The sequence below is a fragment of the Tachypleus tridentatus genome, chromosome 7 (genome assembly GCF_004210375.1).
Source record: "Tachypleus tridentatus isolate NWPU-2018 chromosome 7, ASM421037v1, whole genome shotgun sequence".
In the NCBI taxonomy this organism is placed as follows: Eukaryota; Metazoa; Arthropoda; class Merostomata; order Xiphosura; family Limulidae; genus Tachypleus; species Tachypleus tridentatus.
The window spans coordinates 39912430-39925712 of NC_134831.1; the positions used below are offsets into that span (position 1 = coordinate 39912430).

General features: G+C 31.0%; 1 protein-coding gene across 2 annotated transcripts in view; it reads left to right on the forward strand.

Annotated features, from left to right (window-relative positions):
• LOC143255491 (uncharacterized) overlaps nucleotides 1-13283 on the forward strand; it is a 142045-nt gene that overhangs the window by 79899 nt on the left and 48863 nt on the right. For both annotated transcript variants that reach the window (XM_076511232.1, XM_076511233.1), the window contains exons 65-85: nucleotides 756-884; nucleotides 1861-1926; nucleotides 2103-3059; nucleotides 3546-3608; nucleotides 3931-4032; nucleotides 4557-4670; nucleotides 5122-5214; nucleotides 5569-5700; nucleotides 6514-6576; nucleotides 6976-7089; nucleotides 7680-7799; nucleotides 8232-8321; nucleotides 8658-8777; nucleotides 9574-9636; nucleotides 10203-10319; nucleotides 10803-10874; nucleotides 11147-11209; nucleotides 12036-12101; nucleotides 12581-12661; nucleotides 12908-13033; nucleotides 13151-13213. In XM_076511232.1, coding sequence (XP_076367347.1) covers nucleotides 756-884; nucleotides 1861-1926; nucleotides 2103-3059; nucleotides 3546-3608; nucleotides 3931-4032; nucleotides 4557-4670; nucleotides 5122-5214; nucleotides 5569-5700; nucleotides 6514-6576; nucleotides 6976-7089; nucleotides 7680-7799; nucleotides 8232-8321; nucleotides 8658-8777; nucleotides 9574-9636; nucleotides 10203-10319; nucleotides 10803-10874; nucleotides 11147-11209; nucleotides 12036-12101; nucleotides 12581-12661; nucleotides 12908-13033; nucleotides 13151-13213 — 2814 coding nt within the window. The remainder of the gene's footprint in view (nucleotides 1-755; nucleotides 885-1860; nucleotides 1927-2102; nucleotides 3060-3545; nucleotides 3609-3930; nucleotides 4033-4556; nucleotides 4671-5121; nucleotides 5215-5568; nucleotides 5701-6513; nucleotides 6577-6975; nucleotides 7090-7679; nucleotides 7800-8231; nucleotides 8322-8657; nucleotides 8778-9573; nucleotides 9637-10202; nucleotides 10320-10802; nucleotides 10875-11146; nucleotides 11210-12035; nucleotides 12102-12580; nucleotides 12662-12907; nucleotides 13034-13150; nucleotides 13214-13283) is intronic.

Consider the following 13283-nt stretch of genomic DNA (forward strand, 5'->3'; position numbering starts at 1 on the left):
AAAACGTTGAATGAATTTTCTTAGTTCATTCAGTTAAATACCAGGTTGTTGACGCTAATCTAGGCTTGCATTTATTTACACTGGGGGGAAAACTTCGTTTAAAAAGATATACATAGTAGTAATAATATTAATATATAATTTAATAAAGTAGAAGATGAATTACTAATTAAATAACTTATATGTAAAGAAATAGTAGTAGGTTGTTACTGACTTGTCTTCTTGTGGTGAATTGTTTTAAATAAGGAATATTGTCATACTTCCTGGGTCATGCATTGAAAAATGTTTTGTGATTGGACTTCCTACTTGAAGAGAGAAGAATGTGTGTTTGGACCAGTGATAAAAACCTCTCTAGCATGTAACCATAACTAAAAAAAAGACATAGAAATCCAGTTTTGAAATTATCATTTTTATAGGAATTCATTATCAAATTCTTACATTTTTGGGTATAAATATGGACATGCAATAGTTTTTTAAGATCCAATTTCCAACTCATATATACATACACAAGAATATTTACAGTTTGAGACCTAGTATGTGCTTTTTTTTATACCAGTTTTATGAGTCAGTGAATAGAAGGTGTTTCAATTCCCTGATATTTGTTTTATACTTTCTATAATAGTTAACAGAAGGCATTTCTATATTCTGACTTTTTTACATGACTTTTATGGAGAGTCATTAAATTTGAATCACTGACTTAAATATGTTTGAATGTATTTGGTGACACTAGGCTGTTAATTTTAATCGATCTGTTACAGATGCTTGTGAAAAGATGAGGTGTGGCCCAAATGCAGCATGTGTAGCCCATAATCACAAAGCTCATTGTCAGTGTCCAGCTGGTCTCTTCATAGGTGATCCATATGATTTTATCAGGGGTTGTCAAAAAGGTAACTTGTCACTAATATGGTACATTTGTTAGAATTTTAGTAACTTAGTTCTTATATGAGACAAACTATTATTAACAGCTAATCCAGTAGGTAAGATTAACAAATCAATCAAAGGGTTACAAGTTAAAAATTAAATCAATTAGTTACAAGTGAGCACTTAAACCTAAAGATTACAAGCTAACAGCAAATCTAAATGTTACATATGAAGAATTAAATCTAAAGATTACTGGTTAGTAATACACATAAAAGTTAGATGTGAATAATCACATCTAAAGGTTATACAATTATTATAAAACATAGAGGTTACAAGTTAGTAGTACACCTAAAAGTTACAGTTACCTGAAAAATTAAGCCTAAGGGTTATAAGTTAGTATTAAACAAAAGCTTACAGGTTAGCAGTAAACCTAATGGTTATAGGTGAATAATTATTCCTAAAGGTTACAAGTTGGTATTAAACCTAATGTTAAGGCTAGCAATAAGAGTATAACCATTTTGTTCATCAGTGCCTCTAATTACTATATTTGAGCAACTTCTCTACTCCCTTGCTAAATAAATGTTATTAATGCTTTAGAAATTACTTACCCTGAACAATTACTTGCTGAGATTTTTCACCTTTAGTAGCTTAAATTCAAATGTCAGTATAATTTTCCCAAAGTATTTATTAAAAGGAAGGAAAAAATTATATTTTTGCTGAAATAGTTAATAACTTTTTTTTAATAAACACAAACTGTTTGGTTAAAATTACTGGTTATCCTATTTTCAAATAGATTTAAGCAGTGTTCACCATGAATGCTGAGTTTTATTTGGACTTCTGTCATTTTTCTTGATCTTTTAACAACAAATCACGTTTTGGATACCATGCTTGATGAAGGGCCCAGTACCAAATCTGATATTCTGTTTTGAGACCAAGAAGAATAGATGGAGAAGTCCAAATATTGCAGATCATGTTGTAAACGTTTTTTTATTTTTATTGTAGTGGAATGCTTAACAGATAACGATTGTCCAAGTGATAGAGCTTGTGCCCCACAAAACTACTGCTTCGGTAAGAGTTTTATTTGTGACATTGAATGGAAAATGATAAACAGACACTGTTTATACATATGTTATATGTTTGTATAGCAGTAGTTTTTTTATATAATTTGTTATTAATTGATTAACAAATTTTAAGAGTATATCACTCATCTTGTAACTATACTTTTATGTTTGTGTTTTCTGTAGATCCCTGTGTGAATGGTTGTGGTGTTCGAGCATTGTGTCTTGTCCAAAGTCACAAAGCTATTTGTCGCTGCCGACCTGGAGAAACAGGGGACCCATACACTAATGGATGTGAAGTCATCAGATACTGTGACTCTCACCCTTGTCACCCTACAGCCAATTGTTTTGAGGCCCCAGGTTCCTATCGATGTGAATGTCAACCTACATACATTGGGGACCCATACACTGAAGGTTGCCGTCATCCAAACTCTTGCCCCAATGGAGATGTTGACTGTCCGCCTGATGCTGCTTGTCTTCCAGATCAGTCAGGAGAACGTATGTGTAAGAACCCATGTGACCTAATTTCTTGTGGACCAAATGCTGTGTGTGAGGTGATTAATCATAAAGCATTATGCAGTTGCCCTCCTGGTTTCCATGGAAACCCTGAGCCAATTGTGGGATGTGTGAGAATTTCTCATATCTGTTTGGCAGCTGAAGAGTGTGGCCCAAATGAAGCTTGTGTCGATGGCCAGTGTAGGCTTTTCTGTAGCCGAGACAGTGAGTGTGCCTTTGGAGAGAAGTGCATCAATAATCGTTGTGTGACATCCTGTTTTGTCCACTCTGGTTGTCCACCAAAAGAAGCATGTATACAAAAAGGCTTCTGTCAGATAGGGTGTCGCCAGAACAGTGATTGTGCTTTGAATGAAGCCTGCATTGAGAATAGATGTAAGAACCCTTGTGAAATTCAAGGTATTTGTGGGCCAAATGCTATCTGTCAAGTAAGAAATCATGAAGCTGGCTGTACTTGTCCTCCAGGATTTGAAGGAAACCCCTCACCAATCCTTGGCTGTAAGCGTACCCCTTACACTTGTTCTCCGGAAAGGCCATGCCCACTGCCAATGATTTGTATTCATGAACGTTGCCGTGCTCCTTGTGATGACTGTGCTGATGGTGAAAGGTGTATCAACAATGTATGTATGGGTAAGTTTTAACCTTTTACTGGTTGTTCATTTATCAAAAATGTTTGTTACTGATTGCTCTATCTGTTAATAATGCTGGTAATGGTAGGTGTCAAGTCTTTATTTATTAATGGTACCGGTATAGGTGAGTGACAAGTTTCCACCAGTTACTTTATCTATTATTTATTAACAATGTTGGTAATGCTAGGTGAAAAAATTTTACGTTATTCCTTATAAGAAAATATTACTACTACTTGAAATTCGTACACTTCTTATTAACGTGAAAGTAAATATCTCTTGTTGGCTTTTGCAGTTTGTATTTATCACCTGCTCATGTATTTCCAGTAAAAACATTAAAATCAGTAAAATTTCATTTTTGTACACAAACTGTTTAAGGACTGCTACTTTAATTTACAAGGAAATAACTAAAAATATTTTAATGTACATTTATTTTCACATAAATATTATTCTATTGTATACATTGATATTTCTGTGTTATTTTTGGCAGCTATTTGCACCAGTGACAGCAACTGTCCCTCAGGAGAGATTTGTATTAACCAACATTGTAGAGGTATTTAATTAATTTGTTTCCATAAAAAGTTTTGTAGTTGATGAACACTGTGAATTATATATGGTTTCAAAGAACAAAATGTAACTTGATTTATTCTATGGAAGTTGGTGTGTTGAATGTAATGTTTAGCATAAATTATGTGTTCTACTTTACCATTAGAGACAACATTTTAATACATTTCATCTTATTGATGGACCTATTAGAAATTGTATTTAATAATTTCAATCTTTCAAAAGTTCTGGCACACCTTTATTCTTGTAATGTTGATTTGTGAATAGCAACTTATGACAACTAAATGATTTCCTTTCTTTTCTGTCTTAAGTTGGTTGCCGAAGTGATAGTGACTGTCACTTGAATCAATTTTGTGAAGCAAACAGATGTAACTGTAAACCAGGGTTTAAACCTACTCCAACAGGTTGTGAAGGTATGTGCATGATGTTATAGATAGATGTAACTACAAACTAGGATTTAAACTTACTTCAGCAGGTTGTGAGGTACATGCATGACGTTATAGACAGATGTAACTGTAAACCAGAGATTAAACTTACTCCAACAGGTTGTAAAGGTACGTGCATGATGTTGTAAATTGGTAGAACTATAAACCAGAGATTAAACCTGCTCCAACAGGTTGTGCAGGTATGTGTATGACGTTGTAAACAGATATAACTGTAAACCAGGGTTTAAACCTACTGCAGCAGGTTGTGAAGATACCTGCATAATGTTGTTGAGTAAACTGAATTTTATTTGTGGAAATGGTTAACTTTCTACAAGTGGGAAGTATTTTATATTTGTGTAAGTTATTAATACAGAAAACATAGTTATTGCACGTGCATAAATTCCAAATATCACAATAAGTTTTATAACTTCTCTCATGACTTTTATTTTACTGTATTATGGCTCAGCTTAACTTGTATGGAACATTAAAACAAAATGTTATTTTTAAAATAGACGTCAATGAATGCCAGACAAATCCATGTCATCCAACAGCTATTTGTCAAAACACTCCAGGAAGCTACTTTTGCCGCTGCAAAGATGGTGACATTGGAGATGGTTACACAGAATGTAAGTAGTGTGAAACAACCCTTGTAAGAAGGAAATTTTCGTGTATTGTTTATTAATATTTGTTACTCTGACATATACGTTCTGCAACAAACATCAATTCTACTAAGTATCACTACTTTTATATCACGTTGAATACATGCATTTCCTTTCATGTGAGGAGGAATTTATTAGTATTAATTCTAATAAATGATAACCTGCTTCTTATTTCTATGGATAGGTTCAGAAAACTAATTATTTCAAAGCCATATAGCAAAATATTTAAACTATATATCTAGACACAGTGGACTTTGTCAGTGTTTTTGGTAAACTACATTGAATGAAACATCAGAGAAATGTATTATTATTTTTATATTATTTTAGAGACTAATAGCATCAGTAGCATGAAGGCTGAATTTCATTATTTGTAGACATTTCTTCCTTAAAGCTGATTATATGTTTTGTTTTTTCCAAGGCCGTAGTCCAGGAGAGTGTCCTAATGGTGATGTTGATTGCCCTCCTAATGCAGCATGTGGAAAGGATGAAAATGGAATACCCAAATGTATAAGTAGGTTAATTTATATAGTTTTGAAATGTTCTTGTGTAGGTAGACACTGAATGTAACAACTGAGTAATTTAAAAACCAATTCAAGTGGTAGTCTGATTTCCATTGAAAGTTTAGTTTTTGAATAATTTTTAAAAAATTGTATTTTTGCTTTAAAGAAAACTAACACTCTCGTTGCTCAGAAATCAAAATGTACTTTGAAATATCAATTAAACATGTGATTTGCGATTGACTAATATTTTTGTTGTGCAAATGAAAAATACTTTGTACAGAAAAGAACTTCCTACAAAATGAATATCTTTCTCAATCTGTTATTTCATCTGTTAAATTAGTTTCAACTTTATTTTTACCTTTCAGATCCTTGCGATGAAATTCCATGTGGGCCAAATGCTCTGTGTACTGTTCATGACCACATTCCTCAGTGTTATTGTCCCAAAACAGGTCTTTTCACTGGTGATCCATATGACAAAATCAGAGGATGTATCAGAGGTAGTATGATAAATTATGTTGAATGGTGCCGTTGTAGTCTATATTTTAAATATAAATGTTTGTATTGTTAATTGGCCAGGGGGAGGTTTGATGCCACTTTGATATGTGCATGGCTTAAGATCCAGAATTTGCTACAGATTTTCAGAACAGTTTTAGTAGTGTAAAAAATAAGTAACACTAGAATAGATAGATGATTTAGTTGATGATTTGGTTAGTCAGCTAGCTCAGGTTTGTAAATATTGAATTTGTATCTCAACAAAGAAATGTTTAATTTTTTATGAGAAAATTATGAACTAATTCACTACTTAGTTTTATTTATGAAGCTAGGTGTATTTCTTGGTGAATGTTTGGCTAATATGTGGAATTTAAAATAATTTATAGTTGAAGAAATGAATTCTTTCATTATTTCTAACTGGATTGGATTTTGCATTCTTCATTTTTTTTTACAAGATAATCCAAAATAACTTGTTTAACAATAGAAACTATTCCAATAGTGTTTTAGTACATAACTGTTTCATATACTTTGTTTTGAGAAAATCTGACAGAAAACATTTTTTATTTGCATATTCTGAATTTGGATTTACTGTAATATAATCTGTATTAGCTTAAAATGCTTGAAGCTGTTAAAAGTGAATTCAGTACTATTTGGTTTATACATTTCAAAATATCATGTTTACAATAATAAATATATAATAAGAGAAATTTACATCCAATGTAAGAACACTGTGTTGCAAAGAAATTTCCAAAGTAAAATCTATTCTTGAATTAAGAAGTGCTATATTTCTGTTTTCTAAAACATGTCATACTTTCTAGTTGACTGTCTACATGATGCAGATTGCCCAGCTAATCGCCAGTGTCTCGAGTTTGTTTGTGAAAGTAAGTTTTGTAGTTTATTTGTATTAAAAAAATAAGGCTTAATTTTACGAAATTAGTGTAGAAGTATTACTGTGTGAAGGCAAGTGGTGAATCTGTAATTTCATTTGTGTATATTGTTTTTTTGTACAGCTTGTTATTCCTAAAACAATTATACATAATTCTTTATTGTTATTCCATTTCATCTTCTACCTCACTAATATTGTAATCGTATTCTGTTAAGCACATCAGTAAGATGCAGCAGCTAATGCTACAAAACCTTAATGATAAAGTTTTACCATTTCATACATCATGTGGGTGCGAGTTTATTTCTAGACTTTCAAACTTGTCCTAAAGTTATTATGTTGTTAAGATACAATGGCCTAATAAAATTTCTAAACACAAGACTTATTCTGTTTTTAGGTCCTTGTGCCACAATAAACTGTGGACCTTTTGGTACCTGTGTTGTCAGGGGTAGACAGGCTCTCTGTCGGTGCCAGCCTGGATACGAGAACAATGGTCGTCTAACCTGTGTTGGTAAGTAAGAATTGTTATAGATAAGAAATCATCTCTTTATCAGCTTTTATGGTAAAACCAGCATACCATTTCTCACAAAATGTTAAAGTTACATAAATTGATTTATGATTTATTTTGTAGTAAATTTTTCTCTTATTTCTGTATGTTTAAAGGCCATGAGTGTAAGCCCATTTATGTAATTTAAAAATTAATGAATTTTTTTGTCCCTTTCTCTTCACTACCTGGTGCCTGTTATTGGAGAATTTCAAAAATTTACGAGAATTTCTCAAATAACAGTATTTTTCTTAGCTTTAACTCAATTTTGTTAAATACATAGTATTGAAACCTGTAAATATTACATTAATAGACAGGACTGAAATAATCTAGAAATGTCAGTCATCCATGAAAAACAGCAGTAGAACCTGGTGTTTGTGTTGAAAGTCTAGTTCCAACAACTAAAGGATATATATTTTTTTTGCCATGTAAAGAGTTTAGGTGTTATCTTGAATGAAACATGTTTGTTCATAGACACTATATAACATATCAGTTATTTTGGAATGTTCTCTCTGTTACTTTAATCCTTAATCTAATAACTAGTTGTTATTTTGTAGATAAAGATGAGTGTCAGCTTCATCCATGCCATACCAGTGCTGTCTGTGAGAATGTTCCAGGAAGTTACAACTGTCGATGCCCTCCAGGTTTAGTTGGTGATCCTTTTGTGCATCCTGGATGTACGTGTTTCTTACTGTATTATTCTCAATATATTATAGGAATAAGAAAACATATCTATTTAGATAACCATCACTTGTATAAAGAAATATCTATTAAAGATAAAATCAATGTGTGTTACAGACAAGAAAATGTATGTTAAGTAAATATTTGATAACAACAAACGTGAAAGAACAAAAGTTTATCGCCTGTCTTCTATTTTTATATCATTTTACCTGTATTTTTTAGTGTGGCTTATATTGAAATAAGAATAAGAGTATAATTAGTTATGGAAAGAGATACTGTAATTTGTTCTTGTTCTGTTAATATTTTACCTGCATTATCCATGGTCTAAGCTATACAGTAACATTATTTAATGTTTTGAGAAAGACCTAATTATTCAAAGGTAATATACATGGCTTTAACATTAGCATTTTCATTCAATTTATACTCAGGTCATGATCCTAACATTTGTTACAACGGAGACTCAGACTGCCCTGATACAGCAGCTTGCATTCTGGTCAAGGGCGTGCCTTACTGTAAAGGTGAGAGCTTTGATCAAGATAATTAAAACTCATCTGGATACATTGTAGTTAAAAGGTTTTAATAATAATTTTCGTGTCAGAGTTATGAAGAGCTTTTAATTGTAAAATACTTCAACCAAATGTACTGTTCATAACTGTTTGATTTGTATAGTTTTGGCTCTAACCATGCAGGTTGTTTGATGTGTGCTTATTCTCATACTTAAATGCAGTCTTTACATTTTTCTGTTTAAGGGATTGAACTACTAATGTCATGCATGCTGTTGATTACCTTAGAATAAAGATTTCTGTATTTTAACCAATTAATAAGTTTGTTAATATTATTCTATCTAAAATCAGATCCCTGTGATGATCCAACAATGTGTGCTGCTAATGCAATATGTTACACGGTCAATCATCAACCAGTTTGTTCTTGTCCACCAGATTATACAGGAAATCCACATCTTAGATGTGATAAAGGTAAATGATCAGTATCTACAGAGTTACAGTATCATATTAGGGTTCCTGTGGTTATATATATATAAAATAACTAGTGAAAGAAAAGTTTTCCGAGGAATAGTTATATGTTGCTTAGTTTGTTAATATTTTTAAAAAAACTGATGAAGCAGTTTCTTAGTACAACTATTAATTGAAACTTTGATTGCACTGAAATAGCTGTGAAGACAAATTTTTATTTTATTGTATAATTGCTCATGAGAAATAGAACAGTCAGTCTGTAATGTATGGGCTTAATCTATTATAGTACTAATCAGTTTTTGTCTCTTCTGAAAATATACATGTATCTTACTATTTAAATGCACATGTGCACACACTTCAATTCAACAGATGTAAACAAAAATATATGGACTTAAATAAACTTTAGTAGACATTTTGTACAACAAATTATTAAAAGCTTTTTATAGTTTTTTTATTAGGTCAAAGAATAACATTGTAAGTTCAGTTATTGATAATATTAAGTATGGTAAAGATTAGCCCTAATTAAACAAAAACAAAAACTGTATGCAAATTACAGTGTTATCTCTTTATTGAATATAGGTTGTACTTAATAAAGGCTTAACTAATGTAGGCCTAAGACAAGTAGACTTATAGATTTCACTTCTGCAATTAAAATTCTTTTTTATTACTCCTGTACTTATAGAAATATTGTTGAAATAAAGATAATTTTACCGCAAATGTTTTGTAGATCTCTTGTAATTGTTTTACATTATACTGTATGTTTTCTTCCATAAATACTCAGTCAAATTTCTTTTTACAGTTGAATGTGTTATAAATGAAGATTGCCACAGCAATGAGATGTGTATAAAGAACAGGTGTATAGGTGAGATCCCCATATACATTTTTGACAGTACATGGGCTAAAATTAAGTTCCAAAACATAGAAATAATATTTAGTTATAAATTATTTTACATTAATATTTCATAAATATCCTAACATAAGAGGTGCTTGTTTTTTTTTATAAAGTGTTTATTGATTTGGCAGAGATTTGAAATATATATAGAAAATTTCAGTCGATGTTAAATGTGTATATTGAACTTTGAAGTTTTATTTTAAACCTAAGCCATGCATTAGAGTGGAAAATTATATGTAGGTGTACTGACTGTATCTCCCTTCTTCAAGTGCTTGGAGATATAAGGTTTTTCTGTTTGATGTTTCCTTCATTTCTCTTTCCTGATGCATTCTCTATCAAGGGATTAGTTTTTACTTTATTAACTCCTAATTATTGGGGTATAATTATCATTCTGATGTGTAATATAATGTGTTTTTATATTTTGATTAGAAAATTTAAATATATTTGAATGTCACTATTCATTACTTGTTTTTATTTGTTTTTTGAATTATGCTACAAAATTGGATTTTTACCCCAATTAATTCTATGTTCTACAGACTCTTGTATAAGCCAGAATATTTGTGGAGAAAATACTATCTGTGTGGCGCAAAATCATCATGTGAACTGTAGATGTAAAGATGGCTATTATGGTGACCCTGTTGCTGGCTGTAGAAGTAAGAAAATGTGTTTGAAATTTATTAGTAAAACTGTTAGAGGTTATTAATGATAGCTACGTAAATATTGCAGTTTGAAGTTAATTATATCTACTGTAAACAGGCTTGTGAAATTGCAATTCACTTTTTACTGAAATACAAAGAATCACATTCTACTTTTCTGGTGACTTGATTTATTGATTAGACCCTAAGTTTGTGTAGTCTACTTGGAAATCTTATAAATGGAGGTATATTTCTAAAAGGAAACTAAAATAAAATAACTGCTGATCACCATAACTGACTGATAGATTTAAAATAAAATGTGCTTGTATTAGTGGATTTTTAATCTTCAGGATTGTATACTCTGTTACAGCACTTATCCCTTTATATTTTTTTATAATTTTGTTGAAACCGTTTGTAAGAAAAAGAAAACAGTTTAAGCATACATTAAACATATTATGGTTTGATAATTATACAAAATTTCGATTTTTTACTAAATCATAGGAATACTCATATGTGTCAGTGATATTGATTGCCCAGCTGGTGAATTTTGCTATAAAGATGGAGTTTGTAGAAGTAAGTCTGGTCTTCTGTTGATTATAGTAATTAGTTATAGAAATGGATTGACTATTTGTAAGACACATAAAGTCTTTCATTCTACTTTTTCAACATATTTATTTAAAGTTGGGTAAAAGGTAACATGGTGTAAAGATTTGAAATAAATAAAATAACTATGTAAACCAGAATATTTTTATTAATTATAGGATCTAGGGATGTTATGATGTAGCTTGTATTTTCTATACAATAGTTACGTTTGCCTAATTTCTAAGTATCTTTTTGATATTCAGGTAGGTGTAAATCGAATCGTGACTGTGGAATCAATGAACGATGTGAAAATGGAAAATGCATCTGTAAGTATTGATGAAATTCTCTGTAGGTTAATTAACTGTTACTACTTTCTCTTCAAAATGTACATATTTTCAAGTCTATCATTAAGTGTTTTTATTAGAATTGGTTACATACTGACAGTCTTATTTTGTTTTAAACTGATGCTAGGCTCTGCGCGGCCAGTTGGCTATGGTGCTCAACTCATAATCTGAGGGTTGTGGGTTCAAATCCTCATCAGACCAAATATGCTCATCCTTTTAGCCATGGGGGCATTATAATGTGACAGTCAATACATACTTGATTCATTGATAAAAGAGTAGCCCATGAGTTAACAGTGGATGATGATAACTAGCTGCCTTCTTCCTTATCTTACCCTGCTAAATTAGGTATGGCTAGTGTAGATAGCCCTCATGTAGCTTTGTGCCAATGTTCAAAACTAATAAACAAATTAAACTTGTGCTTTTCTTTCATAAAATAATTCTGATTGTATATTCTAATAAATAAACTTGATACAGAGTTTCTAAAGATAGTTATTATTCTTCATTGAATATTGGTATCAAGTTTCGTTATCAAACTAATTATTATTAATTACACAGTCCAATAATATAAAGACTTGACTACTTCAACGTACGTGTTTATATCCTGTCACTAATTGTTTTTTCTGATCCAATGTTACAAGCACTTGTTCAGAAATGTTTAGACTATAAAATTTATTAAAATTCAATGTTTTTTTCTCAATACCTTATATGTGCTACTGAAATTATCCATAATTTTCAGCTAAACAGCTTTTCTTTTAATATTCTTGATTGTGTACAAACCAGTTAAAATTTCAGTCATTCTTTAATACAGCTATCTGTCGAAGTGACTCAGAATGCCCTGAGGGACAGGCATGTATTGGTGGAAAATGTGTGACAGGTAACTTTTGTTTGTTCTAATCTAGTTCTGTATCAATGTTACATAATTTTATTGTATCCATTTGATTTAATTAAAATTGGAATGAATAATTCTTTATTCTATTAAGAAACTTCTTCATAAGTAAAATATGATGGAACAATTTTGAATGTTAAAATGTTTTTATTTTACCTTTGACAGTAACAATACTGTAATAGATCATGTGTCATCTACTTTATGAGACACATATAAGTTTATGATTTATATTTGTTATTTCTGTGGGAAATTCAGGCACATTTTAAGGCTGTTGTTTGTCAGAATGATAACGATCAGATAAAAAAGTTTTGTTCACTTTATTTGATTTCAAAATTAGTGAGGTGTCTAAGTTTTGAAACTGTTAAGTAATTTGATCTTACTGTTTATAATGGTGTTTACTGTGAATGATAAAAGCATAATTCTCATTTTTAAATTTGTATTATTAACCAATCCTTCTTTCTGCTCAGTGGACAGATGTAACTCTGATTATGAATGTAATGATGTCCTTGCCTGCCGTGCTACAGGAAAGGGCTACGATGATTGTCTTGGTAAGTCCTCTGTCAGCTAGAAAACTCTATAATTACTCTTTACTACTCAGTGGTCTTAGTTCATATTGCTCAGTTTACTTAGTTATTCTTAGCTGTTATTTTTAAAAGATACTTTACTTTAAAAGTCAACATATTTTAAAATATAAAAAATAAAAAAATAACACTTCTAATGTAAGTGTACATAAGTGGTATAGGAATACTAAACACTATTGTCTTATTGTTCATTTTTTTCATCTTGACTTTCAGACCCATGTGCAACTACACTATGTGGTAGAAATGCTATTTGTGTTGTGATAAATCATGTTTCTCAGTGCCAGTGCCCAAAGGGTTTTATTGGAAATCCAATAGACGACAGAGTCGGATGTAAAAAAGGTATGAAATGTGTTTTTCTGTTGTATTCATCATTTGAAAAGATTGAAACATGAGGTTCTGGTTTTAAAATATGGTTTGATATTCAATTTTATAACAACATTTTTTTCTCTTTTCTAGCGGAATGTATCACCCATGATGACTGTTTTCCTGATAAAGTTTGTGACAACAACAAGTGTGTTGGTATGTATTATATTGTCCACTGTTCTTCTCACATGTTCTGAAAATGTTAATGCACTAAAACTGAAACTCT